Raw genomic sequence first — 18359 nt, 5'->3', positions numbered from 1 at the left:
ACATAAACTCGCTACTGATTGAAAGAGGACAGCGGTTATCGTTACTTTCTCGATTCCTTTTCAAAAAACATATTGAAATCAAAGATTCATATATCAGTAACCAGAATCTAAATCACATTTCTCGTAATACCTTGCACTCTTACACGTATAGCAATAATCTGACTAAAAGAAATTCCAGCAATACTTTATAGATTTAGATACACATGAGAACAAGAGAAATATTTTCACTTTTTAAATCGTTCGATTGAAGAAGTTTTGGAATTCCTGCCTGTCCCTTATCTTCTGTTATTACTAACAGGATATTGATACAGATGACACTGAAACGTGAGGATATAGAGCAGGATTGGTAAAAAGGTAATCTGGATGGTCGAAGAATTTGTTTGGAATGTTATGATAAGTTTTGTCGTACTATATAGACAAGACAGAGTCGTGAGGAAGTTGAGTAGATTGAAAATAAAGTTATTTAGTCTGTTTTAGAGAGGTTATATCATATTGTAAGTGTATAATTTCGTTAGCAACTTGCGCTAGCAAATGCGAGAATCAGCTGATGCATTTTGATATACGCAGCTAGTCCGGCTCAACATCATCAAAACACGGCAATGAGTAGAAAATTTAAGAAAGTAATTTTGATGTAACTTAGATGTGGATACATCACATTATTTTATATTGTTATGGAATTACTGTACTTTCATGGGCTGGAAATGATGCTATATTTTTCAAATATAACCAACCAGATACTTGATAACACCCCTGTCTCACTGCCCCTGGTGGAAATCTTTTCCTCAGTGGGGATAAAAATTCCTATTGAAATCTCAATGGGGATAGAAATTCTATTGCTCCAAGGTGGGGATGGTTTTGGAGTGCAATTTGGAATTACTGAAAAACCTACCCTCAAGGGCCGCACATCCGGTAGGTCACTTACCTGGAGTGCCCCCCCCCCTCCGGGGGAATTTCGAGTGGGGATGAAATCAAAATCAATTTCCCAGTGGGGCTGAAATTCAAGGGTATTTCCCACCGGGGACGAAATTTTTGCCAAATTTTCCAGTGGGGCTGGGGTTCCAGTGGGTCTGTGACACAGAGGTGTATTGTTTTGGAATTACTGTATTTGATGGGCTGGAAATGATGCTATATTTCCCAACCAACCAGATACTTACTATCACTTAGTGTAAAATATTGTGATTTACAGAAACAGATGACCTAATAGGTCTATGGCAACGGAAAGGGAAATAGTTTGTACATACAAGAAAGAGACGTGCTCACAAAAATAATTCGTCTCCACTAAAACAAACAAATAGGTGGTTAAGAACCCGTCCTTTATTAACCACAAATCAACAAATACATTGTCATTCAAAAACAATCCACGAAGCCTTAAAATATTTTATCCTGATCCATCAATCAATTTTTATAACTCATTGAAGTTTTAAAACTGGTTTACTGTTTATTTTATTGGTTGTTATTACTGTTAAAGTGTGAGCGTTGGACTGTTTCAGAATGCCATTGCGCTGAGAATACCTGCAGGAGAAATCTACGGCTTTTCTAGGAATTAAACAATTTTAAGCGTGTATGTTGGACATACTATAGAGTAAAAGATACTTAACTTGATAGAAGAGTTGAAAGCTTTAATACTAATGTTCTGAAACTCATAAACCTTGTCAAATTGTTGGGTCAAATAGTCAACCGACTGCTTTACCGAGAAAAGTTTTGTTGGGTAAATTCTTTTCACTTGTGCAGATGAATAGGATATTGATTTTTAAAAATTATTCTTTTTTTTACGCATGTCTCGACCGCGGTCAGGATGATAATATTAATGATGAAACAAATGTAACATTTGAAATAATTACCGTACAGTTACGCAAAAGACACACATCTCCTCATGTTAAGATCAAGGGGAATCTTTTAGGTGAAAGGGGAAATAGTTTTGTGTAATTAAGGTCGCGGGTCCCGATATATTGAGTTTAATAATATACAAAACAAGATATGTCGGTATTTTGGCTTTGAGAAGATTTGCGGGACTTTCAATCCGCATTATAATTATAATTGAATAAGTTTTTCTATGTGTGAATATCTTCAATATCCATGTTGGTTATTACATATATAAACATCATAAAGTAATTTGTTTTAGTTTGAAATTAACTCATTTACAACTATAATCAAATTAGTTAACTGGTTTTGATTCGATTTTGATATATCTGGTTAATAGTTATTTTTAATTGATTTTTTTGTTGTTTATCATACGTTTGTTTATTTTGGTGTTTGTTTACATGAGAGAATCTTTTAAATGATTGACTTGAAAGTCAGTGGATTTCAGTTTACGTTTATTGATTTTGTTTTTCGATTGGAACTGAAGAATTTGTCAAATTTTTGTAACTTTTAAAATAAACTGTTGAGAAATTTAGAACATCTTAAGGAGTTGAATACACTCCTGTCTCACTGACCCGGTGAACCAACATATATCCTTAGTTGGAAGGTTTTCAGTGGAAAAATTTGCCAAAGAAGGGCGACAAGAAAAGTTATCTTAAAATCAAATTATTAACTTTCTTTTTTAGATTTTGTTTAACTTAAAACAATTTATTCCTCCAGCGAGACAGAGGTGTAACATTGACCCAACTCCAATCAATTTGAAGTTTTCTTTATTCAGTTCTGCAGTCAGTACTTACTGAAACCATTGAAATTCGACCAACCATAGAAATTTGATTCAATCAAACAAAAATTGATTGATAACACTTACAAGTGGTATTTTACAAGGAGTGAGAAAATAAGTACTTAAATTTTGACTTTTACTTTCACTAAACAAACAATTTATTGTATACTCCTACACTTGTAAAAAATGTTACAATTTTCCCAACAAAATATTACAAGTACGAATGAAAGAGCTGATTCGTGATGTCTTGACAAAGAGCTGTATACCGCAACATTGCATAGAGCTTCTGTTTTAGACCTGCGACATGTTATTTCTGGACAGTGCCAACATATCAATGTATTACTTATCAGCTAGCTTGGAGTAATCTCTGTTGTAATTTTGTTATTCTGTAAAGTTAAAATGCAGTAGGTCAAGTATTGATACTTTAGGTCTTTCAAATGATTACATGACACAATCAAAATGGTGTTTGATGGATAAAGATGGGTTCGATTTGTCAATCTCTCATTTTTAATGATAAGTTAAGGAATGGTAATTTTGACAACTTCATGACAGATTAGCCTTCAACACCTTCAAGCCACTTTTACCGCTTTTGACCAGAGAAAAGAGGAGTTAAGATAACTGAAATGGTACCTTATAAGAACAACCATTATTTGATCAAGATAAGGAGGTTAGGAAAGTTTAAGGTTTGAAAACATGTCTAGACATCGTTTATATTGATCCATCAATGGAATAAAACGCTTGGCGGACTTTCGTGGACTTCCTACAAACCCTACCTCATCGAATAAAAATGTAAGTAGCTTTCATAAGCAGGCTCAAAGTGCTTAAAAAAGTGAATACATAGAAAAGATCTAAGATCTTGACGTGATGGCCATCAATCATTTGAACGCGTTAAAATTGCTACACACAGCTCATCAAATTTTCAAACTCGTCAAAATTTGAACGATTGTTTTCGTTAAGAGAGCGCTACAAAAAGAGAAATAATATACAGTAAATGTAACGTATCATCATGTATAATTTCTTGAGAAACTTTAATGCTCTTACGTTCAAAAGCCTTCAAAAATCAATTACTATGTTTTGACTTTCTTTTGCTTGAAAGATACACAAACACACGCTAGTGAAAGCTTTAATACTGATTGAATTTGAAAGGAGTTTTGACTGGGAATCAAATATGCAATATATGGCTTGTTTTATGGTGATATATTAAATTCATTGTCAGTTGAGTGTTGTTAATGCTGCAGGGCTTTGACGTTGAAATTTTGGAAAAGGTCCAGATATTGAGGCATTTGGACCATTGATGATTTGAGGCGTTGCGATTGCAATATCTCTTGCTGCAGCAATCAAATGAAAAAAATATGGTGTGATTGGTAGGGGATGTGGTACCTACTCCACTTGACACATTTTTATGCTCTTTTGGTGCAATAAGGATATACATTTATTTAAATGTCCGCGTGGTCTAGTTAAAGAATATTGAGCTGTATTCAATCATTAGTAGTCGTGACATACAGTAACATTTCTTCGCAATCCTTAATGAAACGTGGTATTATATAAATGATCGCAAATTAAGTATAAAAATTTACTAATTCGCTAAAAAAAGGAACACAATGAAAGGTGGATATAAAGAAACAAAGGTAGGAGGAAAGGAAACAATAGGACATAACTTTTGAAACAGCATTTTAATAGCATTTCCACTGTTCTCTATTAACAGAGGAACGTCTTTATGATCAATTAAAAGTCATTAACAACCATTTTAGACAATAGCTCTTAATACTAGAAGAATAGTTATTGGCTAACTAATATAAAAGGAAGTTTCATTCTAAATTTTGTGACATTTGCTACTGCGGCTCACTGAATTTGGTTCATACCCACCACATCTTTTATCTTACTGGTGAAATATTCGAATATAGTAGATTCTGAGTTTTTACTAATACATTGTTTATTTTTTCAGTACCATAGTTAAAGAAGAAAACAAAAAGAAATAAACAAAGCAACAACACAGATTTGTTCAAAGAGATTTTGAATAGTTTTGGTGATTTTGCCGGATTCGTTGGTTTATTTGTATTCATTGACATCATTGTTGGTGAATTTGCAATTCTTGACGTCTTTTTTTATTTTTCAATGGATCTGTTGTAGTGATATATGCATACAAACATAAACAAACCGTACCGTTTTGCAAACTTTGGAAAAATGATGATTATTCTACGCTGGCAATGGGTTTTACTTATCTTATTACTAACAATTGTACAAAAAGCATGGACTGGGAAACGTACTAAAGCTCTATTTTCATTGCGAGAGTCCAAAACCTCCGATGGAAAACAAACTGACGTTCTATTAAATAAAGACAAGGAGCTAGACTCACTTCTACAACAAACGAAAGAGAATTTGATTAAAGCTTTCGGGCTACGTGAAAATATGATCTCCAATGGTGACAAAATACAGAAGCGTGAACCTCATAAATATATGAAATATATTGCTCAGAAATACAAAGACAATTATAAAAACGGTATCCCGTTGACGGCAAATACAGTCCGTGGATGCGTCGATATAGGTAAGTCAAGACAGTTTGAATTTCAGTTGTGGATACCAGGGCGTAACACTATTGATAAATGAAGTGTTTATTTCATATATCAGATAACTAAAGTTGACGCTCTTTAATTCGACCTTCTACCATTCGATACGCTCCATTATTCGATAATATTGAAAGTATCACCGCCAACAAGAAACTCCCATAAACGACGTTCTGCTATTTGATACCCTCCCTCATTTGATGAAAATGAAAATCGAATTAGAGAGCGTCCACTGTATAGCCCTGGTCTTTACAATGACTTTCAGTGTGGCAACAATTCTTATTGAGAACTGAACGAATTATCTGGTATTATTATCAGTAGGTGTTTACGCATGCTTTTCTTTCTATTTATCGTTCGTAGTACGCACATTACAGAGGACTGTCATTTAGAAATTATAATGATTAGAATACTCTTCACAATAATTATATGTACCACGCCTCTAGGTTTGTTTACATTACCGTGCGTAGGAGGTGATGCCAAATACAGCCCGTAAAGTGTTCATAGTTGTTTTAAAGTAAGAAGCAGAAAATTAGAGTATGATTTAATTCCTTTTACTAAGTAATCGTCCCCCGAGAGCATCGAGCTTCATAGCACATAACTTGAATGTCTTCCAACTCTCTTTGAATATTATGTAGGTGAGATTAACGTCACTTTCAATTTTTGTCGACAATCAAAATGTACGTTACGCATGAACGCAATATCGTCACCATAATCGTTCTCAAAAACGTGCTAGTGGCGTATTATCCACTACGAAGCCATGGCAAACTCATTGATAGTACACGAGTAAAAGAAGAAATGAAGATTCGAGAAATTATCTAGTTTAGATTCCCAGCTGACACACAACGTTGTTTTAACGTTCATCTAACGTTATATGGACGTTGTGAACGTTAGATAAACGTTGAAACAACGTTGTGTGCCAGCTAGATTAGAGTGTACTTCTTAAAGGAAGAACCAGAGTATTATAGAAAACGCTTTTGTTGTATGTGGGTGTTATAGGACGTGTATCCTGAAAACGATTCAGCAACTTTTTCGAAATAGTGCAATTTTTTGTTAAGAAAGAAATTGGACGGAATATCCTTGGGAAATACACACCTGCAGGATCATCATTTTGATAAATGCGACTGCTGTAATGAAATGCTCTCAAGATACATCACAATATTCTAAATTTGGAGCGTCATCAATACCTGAGTCTATAGCAATACAGGTGCTTCAAATAGGACTTTGCAGCAATCTTTCTTAAATATTTTCTGATGTACACAAGAGAGTAGCCTATCGATTACTTTGAAGTGATTAGACATTAAGCGCGTCTGATTGTTTGTGTATATAAGGCTAGCCAGTATGTCTTCCACTCTATAACAACGACTTCCTGTTATGTTAAGTCCAATTGATGACCTCTTAAATATCATGTTTGGGTGGATTAGCAAAGGATTCTTCATTAACTGAGGAAATGATGCATAGCGAGAATTAACTAAACATTCTAGATCCTGATCAAAGTTTACAGTTTCTTTTTAGTAAGTAATCAGAGTCATTATAATCTTTATCCTTTATGCTATTGAAATAGTTGGAATAGATTTATATATACGTCAATATTTGAGTTTTTAGTTACTGTAGTAGCAAAACTATATAAGAGATTTAACTGCATGATCTATCTGTCTTGACCTTATGTAATAGCAAACTATAAGGCGGTCTTTTCATTTCCTTATCTTTTATAATTGTAAAGGAACTTTTAATAGAAATCTACTTATGAGTACTAAAAATGAGATGAAGAATAGCCTATGTTTGTAGTGCGAAATTTATCATTTTTAGTTACACTTGGTATATCTAAATAAAATATTCTTTTGTAATTTCCTTTGAAAGACCTGGAGAAGTGAAAAGTTTTTAGTCAAAGTCAAGTTTTGTACAGCAATTAGCAAGTCTGTATAATTGACAAGTATTTTGACATCGGTTTAAGAGCACTCTGAGATCTCAAATTAAAGATATAATTATACTGTCGAAAGGTTTAGAAGTTCTCTTCCTTAACTTATGATATTAAGATGAGCTGAAAAGATTAAGGCCCATTACATCAACTTAGAGTGTAAGGGTTATAAGCAAAATGGAGCTTTTCATGGTGACGTGTGGTTAGAGAATTTCAATGTGATGAGTATGATAGAAAGAAAAAGAAATCTTTTCGCTCTGAGAAATAACTGAAGCTTCACTTTGCTGTCAATTTGTTTTGCTAATTGATTCAATCCTTTAAAGTGTTTACGTAAAATATTGATTGTTGACATTAATAAATTTAGGGCTTTAGGGGTCTTCACGAAATCAATCTTTTTGTACTTAAGTTTAATCTAATTTAAAGAAAAACCGACAAAATATTAATTTATCAAACGGTTATTAGGAAATTTCAAGGGAATGACATAACCTAAAAGTGACATTAAGATTCTCTAGCAAAGTAAATCATAATGAATGGAAATCAGTCAGTCAATTCTTTAGATTTAAGGCTCTAATCTGTTCTAGTGCCCTTTCTTCTTAATTACTCAAAAAATATTATCGTAAAACAAAGAAGTGAACAAAAACAAAAGTATTATGTCAACTTCGTAATGCATCAAAAATCAAACGTCACTTGTTCTTTTCATGTGAATTTTATGAAACCATTAATGGGTATTAAGCAAATTTTATTACTTGATCTTTATTGAACCCATATTAGCGCATTAAGAAAATCATTAATTTCTTTCCTCCATTTAACCGCAACTTTTAACTTCATCAAATCAAATCACATCATCTTGAAAACAGAATGCCAGAATATCAGATTGTTTATTGTCATTGCAATTTCCAATTTGGACAAATCGGTCAAGTAGAGGTACTATCAGTACTGTAAAAAGTCACATTAAAATTCTCTTCGAGGATCTATAAGTTTAAGATAGAATGACAGTACTGTAAAAAAGATTCGAACTAAAAATTGTCTTAAATTTGCTTTTTCAGTATGACATTTAGAAATGTCTTTGCAATTTGAACAAATTGGTCAAGTAGAGGGCCAGTAGCGTAGACAGAGAGCGCAAAATTTGTGTAAGAGAGCAGATTTTTATGACACAGTAATCATCTATTCATAATATAAAAAGGGTTACTGGAGGGTTACTATCCGTACTATCAGTACTGTAAAAAGTCACATTTGAAACTCTCTAATCAATATCAAATACTGAAACACCCTTCAACGTCCGTTTAAACAACCACAGAAGCAATGCACTTCATCCGAAAGAAGACACCATCCCAGCGTGCAAACACTTCAACAAGGAAGGACATAATTTCAATAGAGATGCTAAATTTACGATCATTGAACAGCTAAGAAATATCGAAGGAAATGAAAGCCAGCTGAAAAACACCATTCTATCACGAGAGAACTTTTGGATCAACAAACTAAAAACCTTAAAACCCAAGGGTTTAAACCAAGAACTCAATTTGATAGCGCCTTAAGTCTGTGTTTACACGTCCATTTTTTCCAGATCACTTACAGACGGCTCATAAATATACGTCACAAAAAAGCGTTTATTTGACGTCAAAAAAAATTTTTTTTTTGTTAAAAAAACTGAATTTTTTTAGCTAGAAATATACCTTGAAAACGGCCCTGGCCGAAACATGTTGGAAATTTCTAGCATCTAATGGTATTTTTGTCTCGATCCTCCGTCCGATATAAAATACTGATTATCTATTTTCCAAGGCATGGCATGAGCCCTGCAAGAAGCTAGAATTCAAAGGACCTTGCTAAATTGGAAAAGTCTATAATTTCAACAAGCTATATACTAACAAAAAAAACGACAAATACCAAAGCAATGACAAGGAAATATACTTGCTTTCAACAAGGGATTGCTTAACAACTACTCAACTTTCGTGGACCATTAAAAACCACAATGGACCTACTTAAAATGATTTATTTGACAATATTTGGAATAAAGTATCTGTTAAAGAATGCTCATCATTTCCCATTATTGGTCTTTATTACTATCATTAAGCGACTTTGACCTTTCATATTGCCCTAGTCCATCATTTTCTGGAACGAAAACGAAATTCCAAGTATCTATCAATCGAAGTTTAAGAGATCGAAATCGAAATATTGTCAAATTGCCAATGCTTGATTAATTTTTAAAGCTCTTTAAAATACAAATCGTATATGGTATTTTGAAAATGTTCCCTTAAGTTCTATGAGGCGGCGTGAACAGAAAAAATCATTACAGTAATGTATTAGCATTTCACGTGACATAAATATTGACAAATTGTATTAAATTGCACGATAAGGCTTAATGCTCTTAGAAACACCTCAATCAGCTTGTTTTACCCAAAATTGATGAGCTGAAAAGGGGTTGGAATAATCATTTGTCAATCAAATTATGATTATGATGAATGGTGATGATGTCATCAAGCAATATTCATTCCTAGCTTAGTAATTAAAACACAAATCTGCAAGCTCAGTATTACAACCATTTTAGCACAATTTCAGAAAATATATTAAATGCACGTTTTATAATTTAGATGATAATATTTCAGGTCCTATTATCTGATATATTGGTGATAATTATCTTTTGAAAAAGAAATTGCGATATCCTCTGCATATGTTATACAGGCAGTAGCAATTTCTGATCAAAATAATATAATGTTCCGGCCTTTAATGAAATTTTCTTACGTAGATTGGAATCATAAAATGCAATCATGTCATTCCTTGGAAAATAGATAATCGCTATTTGATATTGATTAATGGACTTTAATTGCTTTCAGATAATTTCACTGTATTATTACAGGGTACTTTGGCCTGTCAAAATAGAAACATTTTTCGTGACTTTTCCTCTGAAACGATTTCTAAATGTCATACTGAAAAAGCAATTTTAAGACAATCTTTTGCAATCTTTGGTTTTAAAAATCGCTAATCGTGCCTAATAACATGCTGAATAGTGTCTTATAATGTTATGATATTATGACATATTATATGAATTTTGCGTTACCATTTGTGGTAACATATTAATAGGTCGTTAAAAAGAAAATTCAGGAATCGTAAAATGCATTTTTAAACTATAAATATACTGGTTTGAGCAAATTTTTGATCCTAATTAACTTGATGACGTCATTCGGAAAAGTTAACGTCACGGGTAATGAGTTTTTTCTCAAGTTTTTCTTCCATTTTCTTCCAAATTAGTTATTGTATACAAATACAATGCGGCTACATATTTGGGTAAAGAAAAAAATCGGTCAATTTTTGGTCACAACTTAATTACTTATCTATCAAATTTGGTGCCACTGCAAATTTCTGTTTGCGTTGTTTAGTTTCAAAAGCACGAAAAGCAAAGAACAATGTCTGTTTACCGCTGTCATACAGTACAGTCAACGCCCTCTATTTCGACTTTATAATCTTCGATACACTATATTATTCGATAATATTGAAAGTCACCGTCGACAAGAAACTCTCATAAACGACATTCTACAATTTGATTTGATACGCTTCATAACCTTTTTGACCGTAGCCGCCAATCGCTGTGCGGGCATTTTTTTGTCCACTTTATCCCACTAAAACCGTCCCAGTCCTTTTTTTTTTGCATCTACAGACAATAGAAAAATGTGTCAAAAAAGGATTGGATCAAGTTTAGGGGGATAATTAAATAATTAAGTGGCATGCACCAGACTGCGCGACTATACGGTCGAAAAGCTGTATTATATAATGAAAGTCCAATTTTTGAGAGAAAACCTTACGATCTAACATTTTCGTCAAAGGAAATAAAGGCATTTTCAAGATACAAGGAAAAGTGAAATTAAAAGGATAATCTAAGAATCCTGTTTACTTCGTGTCTCAAAAAGTCAAAAATTTATTTTTTTCGCTAATTTGAATTTCCTTTTTATTCTTTTCACTGACTGATTAGGTAGAACCGCATGCAAATTCGGAAAGTAAATGTGGGCTTAATAGATATGGAAGTGGTTAGAAGAAAACTAAAGTAAAAAAACAGGATAATTTAGTCAGCATTTTTAACCCATAGAAGTATTAGTGAAATATTTTCAGAAAATAGAACTGTCGTAATTGATTAAGAGGACGAATTCCAATTTAACGAGGCGTGGTACTTTTTTCGTTCAACTGAAATTATATGTTCTTTTGTAGATTATAGGAAATTGTATTCTTACTCGTAATTTGTGTACTTTTTGTTTCATTGAATAAACTCACAATTTTTTTTTCATTTTCTTTTCAGATCACGGCGATAAACGTCTTGCAGATTTCCCTCACGTGTCATTCAAATTCGACGTGTCCGAGATTCCACAATCTGAAATACTCATCCAATCCGAATTAAAAGTATTGATGAAACCGGACTCATTCGGGATCCGATCAATCCGAAACGGTTTCTTTCGAGCCACGGTTCTTGGAGTCGTAGCACGTAACAAAGCCGAAAACAAAGCTAAAGGACGTCACGTCTATCCAAAGCTCTGGGAAATCACTTCGAAAACCATCGCAATGGTTAAAGGACAAACAGAACATTGGGTTACATTCGACATCACAAAATTTGTGAACTACATCATAAACGTGCAACGTAAGCACGTGAAACTTGTCTTACGCGTAAAGCCACTAGGTGGCACATCAATCGATCCTAAACTCATGGGGCTTAACAATCACATTAAACTTGAAACAGAGAAAGGACTATTAGTAATTTACTCCGGCGAAGATGAAGCTCCGATTGTCAAGAAAAACAAACGTAGTAAACGCCACGTCAGCAATACATACACGGAAAAAAGCAACAAGAAAAACCGTAAAAAGAACAAGAAAAATAAGAACAAAAATAACAAGAACAGACGGAAAGGCAAACGCCGTAGAAAAGCTTGTCGACGTAAGGACATGGAAGTTGACTTTGATAAGTTTGGATGGTCAAACTTCTTAATTGAGCCGTCAAAACAGAACATTTATTACTGCCACGGACATTGTAGGTATCCATTACCTCACTACGTACCGGCAAGTAATCACGCTACGATACAGTCTATATGGCATGAGATGCATTCTTCCGTTCCGCCACCGTGTTGCGTACCAGATGAATTTGATATGCTTCCGGTACTATCTTTAGACGGAAACGACCGAGTTGTCTTCAAAATGAAAGAAGGACTCATTGTCAAAAGTTGCGCTTGTAGATAGAAAGTTCAGCGTAAAGTGAAAAGTGAGCCAAGCTTTAGGTGTAGAGCATAAATTAATTTATTGGGTGCGGAACAGAGACTGGAAAGTTGAACCAACTCGAATGTATAAAATGTCATATCCTTTGCAAACAACTTTCAAATTTTTACCGCAGAGAATTCCCGTAGAATGGAAAATTGAGCAATTTTTTTTCAAAAGCTTATCAGAAGGAAACTATTGCAACAAAACCAAGTGGCACTTATAATTAATCATGCATTCGAATTGAATACCAAACGAAAACTTTTAAAGTTTGACAACAAAGAAGATACAATGCCAATACCATTCCAGACAGATCGAGGAGACACACCATGATCCAATTTTTATCTTAAATTATGGAGAGCTGGGTCTCACCTTTCTATTATGCCAAAGAAAGAAAAACAATTATACCCAAAACTTAAAAAGAGACATCTAGAAAAACAATACTAAGAGGGGGGACGTATGATATATTCCCCCTCATATTTTCAACCTTAACTTATAAATATGTTATAAATATGAAAAAACTATATTTGAAGCCCTTATAAATAGTTATATTAAGAAAGAATCATTATATAATTTGTGATATAGCAGTTTTAAAGTAAAGAAAAACAGAAGAAATAATCCAAGTTGCTTGTATGTATTTTTCTTTGCAGAAATTTGGCCTCAATTTGGTGGTGTAAGGGTATGAATAGACTATTTTCTCTCAGCGGGAATAAAATAGTGAATAAAGTACTCATTACTATAATTTCTAAGACTTTTGTTCACACGTTACTGTTCCGTTTCACTCCGGTATGATTCTCGTTACGGATCGAGTGTCTTCATATTGGTATCGGAACGTTTCGGAGTAAGAAAACGGAGCAGTTCCGTTCCGATGAAACAAGTGGAGTGAAATCGTCTCGATCTGTTTTGCTTTGTAATGTCTCCTTTTTTGACGTTTCGAATTTTGAAGTTCACACTTGTTTTGGAACCGTTTCGTTTTAGAACGGAACGGAACCGTAACGTCTGAACATGGTCTAAAAAGGCAATGAGGAAATGCTAAAATTAATTTATATAAGCTGATTTAAGGTAAGGGGTTAGTGATGTTAAAAAAATGAATTGTACGGATCAAAAAATAAGATAAAGGAAATAGACGAGAAAAAACACGCCCATTGAAATTATGAAGTTCGTCTGAAACACGTAAACTGACTTCTGTGGCTGAGTATGCCAAAATATTATAAAAATAGTTCAGGAAAACGTATACTAATTGCATTCGATTAAAGGGTAATTAATCATAATTTAACGCATTTTTTATCGCAAATTTCCATAAAATTTTGCGGTAATTTTGAAATGTTCAATGATAGGAAATTAGCGTAGGTTCGATGGTTTACTAACGTCCTGTTACAGATGCCTCAAAGAATCAACTCCACTGTTTTTATAAGAACCATTTCATAAGAACAATGAGGCTCAAAATCGTCAAAAAATAAGAATAATTTAAGAAAAATGCTGAACTTGAAATTACTCAGTTTCAAGCAATTCATCGGTTAAAGTAGTACGAATTGGGTGTAGCGTCTAAAATACTTCAATTACACCCTATATAAATAAGAACAGGATAAGAACAATTTGAAGCTCAAAGTGCCAAAAAAAACAAGAACAGCCGAGCCTCAGAAAAATTTTCAGCTTCTTATAAAAACAAAAAATGTAATATGACCTTTAACTCTTCACAAGTAAGCTAAATCTTATTTGGAATCTTTTGACCAAAACAAAACCTAAAACTCTTGAAACACCAGGGAGTGATTGAACTTAATCATAACTGCTGTAGCCGGGTATGTGCAGTGGACCTTTAAGACCAGTTTTAAGACCTTTTAAAGTCTAACGAAACTCATTCTAAGATTTTTTGCCGAAATGAAAACACCCCTGTTTCATAGCCCCGGTGGAACTTTTTCCTCAGCAGGGATAAAACTTCCTACTGAAATCCCAATGGGACAGAAATTCTATTGATCTAAAGTCAAAATTTCCAGTGGGAATAGTTTGGAGTGCCATAATGAAACATTGAATTTCGAATGGGGTTGAATTCAAAATAAATTTCCCAGTGGGGCTGAAATTCCAGGGTATTTCCCACCCGGGACGAAACTGTTGCCAAATTTTCTAGTGGGGCTGGGGCCAGCGAGTCTGTGACACAGGGGTGTATGAAAGCTCCCAGTCTGGTGGTTTTATCCGTGCATACATGTAATTTACACATTGTTACATTAGGCTGTCCTGGACTTGAACCCCCTACCCTATCGGCCCTATTTACACCGACCCTTATCAGTGTTATCATCATATGGTTAGATCAATGAAAACCATTCATATTTTCTATCGTGAGAATCACAGTTGGTTTTTCGTGAATTCAAACTGTGAGGACGAACTATAAGAATTCAATCACACATGTATTAGTACTAGCATGAACATATAAACGACTGGACATCTATCTTTTATTGTCTCTTTGACTTTGTTTAGGTAAAATGATTGATAGAGCTTGAACATTACTCCTAATGCACAAAAATATTATTTTCAAATTTTTTCACGAGTTTGCAATATATTTTATCAACATTTTCAACTCTGAAATGCAGAATTTCAACTGCGGGTATACTTTTGAATCCCTTTTGTCACTCCAATAATTTTTTTTATGACTTGAAAAAAATAGCTTGCCAAATTTGAGTGCCTGTGTCATAAGAATATCGAAATTAGAATGTGACACTCTCTAAAATTATTGGACACTTTTAAGTCAAAATTTGGAAATATTAGTCGGAGTTTTGACAAGCTGACGATGATTTTGCCTCTGTTATCTTTGTTATGATATAGATAAAAGACTTGAGAAAAGTAGAACAACAAAGACTTTTGTCGAAATTTTGACGTTGTTAGCAACCCAGCTGGCACACAACGTTTTTTCAATGTTTTTCTAACATTCGCAACGTCCATATAACGTTAGATAAACGTTGAAACAACGTTGTGTGCCAGCTGGGAAGGTATTCCCAAGAGGTATACCATCAGAATTTATTGTTTCATTTGATGATTTTAACGAGGCGGTAACGAAGCTAGCAGTGTTATCTTCAAAAATACAAAAGAAATGGATGTCCAGTCGTTTATGGTCGTGTTCAGACCAAGGTTTAAAGCAATTAGGTCTACATGTTTCTTTTATTTTCCTTTTGTATTCAACGGCACGCTCCTCATTAGTTAAACCAAAGTTTAAAAAGGAATCACCCTCTGGTTTAAAAAAAAAGTTTTTACGATATTATCACAGTTTTCTGAATAGACGAAATCAGAATTTGCAAGTGAAAAGCATGCTCCTTTTGTAAATTATGAAAGGAGAACGTGAAATTTATGACTTAGAGACGCTCGGAGCATCTCTAGCAGTAATGGCTTCAACGAACACGAATTAGTGTTTTGCAGAGGGATTCCCTGAAATCTTTTTTGTTTCAAAGTATCTCAAGAGAGAAGATGACATGATTTCAAATTAGGAAAGGAGATTCCTCGAGATCGCCAATCGATGATGACAAAAGAAAAGTGATTATAATTGAATTCCCATATCAACAAAATACTACTTAAACCTTAAACTTAAACTTTCAGGTCTGAACACGACCTATACAGGGTGTCCCTAATAAAAGTATCGAGTTTGAACATGCGATTGAGTAAAAAAGTTTGTGTGTGTTATCGCTAAAATATAAGAACGTTCTCCATCACATAGGCTCATTACAAAAGGTAGTTACAACGTATAAATTAATCAATAGCCCTTTTACTATTCCCCTGTTGCATAAATGTACGTCTTTAAAAATAAAAATTGATAAAAATTCAAATTCCCTCATTTTACTTTTTTATTGTTCCATACATTCCATTTTTATTATTTTCATAGTTTTACATACGATTCTTTACAAACATGTTTTAATTGTTGCGTTTTTCTCATGATCGTAATTTCGTTGCATTTGTAAACAGGCAGAGTATGTTTTTATTGTTACGTAATGACAAAGAAAAAAGAGGGAGAGCTTAAAATACAATTTTGTGAATACACACTTAAAACTTTCTACTCAATCGCATGTTCAAACTCGATACTTTTATTAGGGACACCCTGTATGTTCATGGTACTAGTAATCTCATGGTTATAAATTTTCAGGATCGTGCTGCCACGATCCTGAAAATGCAACAATATGGCGGAAATCAACGAAAATTCTAACAAGGAAATTCAACAAAATTATGGATATTGCACACCCAATAACTGTTTAACAAACACCATCGTAGCAGATAACGACACCTTACAATGTAGAAGATGTGATAGACTTGTCCATTATGCTTGCTCTGAGCTTCCGGCCTATCAGATTCAGCTTTGTCTGCAATATAAAAGCCGGTGCTTCGAATGTGGAAATTGTGTTACAATAACGCCACTCTTACTTGAGAGGATTAAAACAAGCAGACAAAAATCTCGCAGTAACATTACAACGAAGGAAGCAGATAAAGATGAACATCATCATGGATTGAAATTAGGTTTCAACGAGAGAATAACCTCTCTAGAAAGAAAAGTCGAGAAGCTAATGAATAAAAAAGACGTCAACAAAGAACAACAGAACAACAAACGATCTGAAACACAGCTCAACAGCACAGAAAAAAAAAAAATCATATGCAGAAGTCACCAAAGAAGATCTACAAAAACAAGAGGTGACCATTAAAAATTTCATCAAATCAGTGAACGAAGAGGAGCGTTGGCTCAAATCAACCAAGTGCAACATCATGGTGCATGATTTAGGTGAAAACAAGCACGAAAACGAAGAAGAGCAACGAGTTGGTGACAAAGATTTTATAGAAAGAACACTGAAACAACAAATGGGTTTCGATGTGACGATAATCAAGGTAGAACGCATAGGTGCTCGTAAAGATGAAATGTATACAAATGAACGATGGAGACCATTAAAAGTTATTCTCAAGAGTGAAGAAGAAAGGATTAGAATACTTGCATCAGCCCACAAACTAAATAAAGACGATGATTTTAGAGTATCAGACGATTTTTCAAGGAAAGAACGCGAGGTTATAAAACAATGGCATCGTAAAGCAAAAGAAAAAACATCGAAAGAAGAAGACAAGAGTCTTATATGGAAAGTGAGAGGTAGTCCTAGGACTAAACTCTATTTAAAGAAATTTACGACGGAAACAACATGATTGTAAGAAGAGTGGGTTAGATAACAAGGTGCCTAACTGTAAAACAGAATTGACAAACGAATGGAATGATAAGATCTATAAATTGTAAAGATGTAAGATTGTTTCATAGAGGTCAATAGACCTGAGAAATACACTTCTATAAATAAAATAAATAAGGGAAATTCGAGATAAATTTCCCGAGGTCAATTTTGAAATTTTTTGAAATTTCCCGAGGGCAACGAGGGAAATTTAAAACATTTCAAAATTTGACCGAGACAAATTTTGAAAGACGTCAATTTAACATTGGAAATCAATCTGAAAATTTAAAAAGAGGTCTCAAAAAAGTCATAGAAACGCGAATCGAGTTTTAATTGGATAGTATTCCATTTACTTAAGCCTTTGAAGTTAGTAAGAAAGTCGAAAAAGGTGATGAATTTCCAAACGATGAAAATTTCACTTTTGCGGGAAATTACAAAAGCTAGGAGGGAAATAGCCTATACTAGACGTCACCCGCGTTTTTTTACGCAATTAACGTCTATTCCACTTTGTGACTTTTTCGAATGTTTTGAGCCCAGGTTTTCGGGCTCTAAACATTCGATTTTTTGACGTCACTTTTAACTTTCGAAGCTCCTGCAATAGCAAAATAATCGAATTTGCGTCAAAACACTTGAAAGGCTTCTATTTTTCGAAAATTGTCGGTTTTTAGTGAGGTGCTCGCTAGGAGGGAAATTACAAGTTCACGGGAAATTACAAATTAACGTAAGCAAAAACGTCAATCGAATTTCAATCAACCATGAGATTAATTTCATTATTATCTGAAGAACAAAAAATGGAGAGCTTTCTATTAGTCTAGTAAAATTTGCTCAAAAAA

The 18359-nt window shown here is 33.8% G+C and overlaps 1 protein-coding gene across 1 annotated transcript; it reads left to right on the top strand.

Moving 5' to 3' along the window:
* The first annotated feature begins 4592 nt into the window (after nucleotides 1-4592).
* LOC136817272 (growth/differentiation factor 6-A-like) lies at nucleotides 4593-12967 on the top strand. Its single transcript, XM_067073604.1, has 2 exons — nucleotides 4593-5186; nucleotides 11406-12967. The coding sequence occupies exons 1-2, from the start codon at nucleotides 4778-4780 to the stop codon at nucleotides 12332-12334; spliced, it is 1338 nt and encodes a 445-aa protein (XP_066929705.1). The 5' UTR covers nucleotides 4593-4777; the 3' UTR covers nucleotides 12335-12967.
* The last annotated feature ends 5392 nt before the right edge of the window (nucleotides 12968-18359 follow it).

This window comes from Clytia hemisphaerica, unplaced genomic scaffold (assembly GCF_902728285.1).
Source record: "Clytia hemisphaerica strain Z4C2 unplaced genomic scaffold, Clytia hemisphaerica genome assembly, whole genome shotgun sequence".
Lineage (NCBI taxonomy): Eukaryota > Metazoa > Cnidaria > Hydrozoa > Leptothecata > Clytiidae > Clytia > Clytia hemisphaerica.
The sequence above is the reverse complement of the archived record's forward strand: the minus strand, read 5'-3'. Positions and strand labels throughout refer to the sequence as shown.

Excerpts from the sequence above, each read along its gene's own strand:
- LOC136817272 (XM_067073604.1), top strand. The coding sequence starts at position 4,778 with ATGCATACAAACATAAACAAACCGTACCGTTTTGCAAACTTTGGAAAA. Across the intron at positions 5,187-11,405 it reads CCGTGGATGCGTCGATATAG|ATCACGGCGATAAACGTCTT; the intron begins GTAAGTCAAGAC and ends TTTTCTTTTCAG.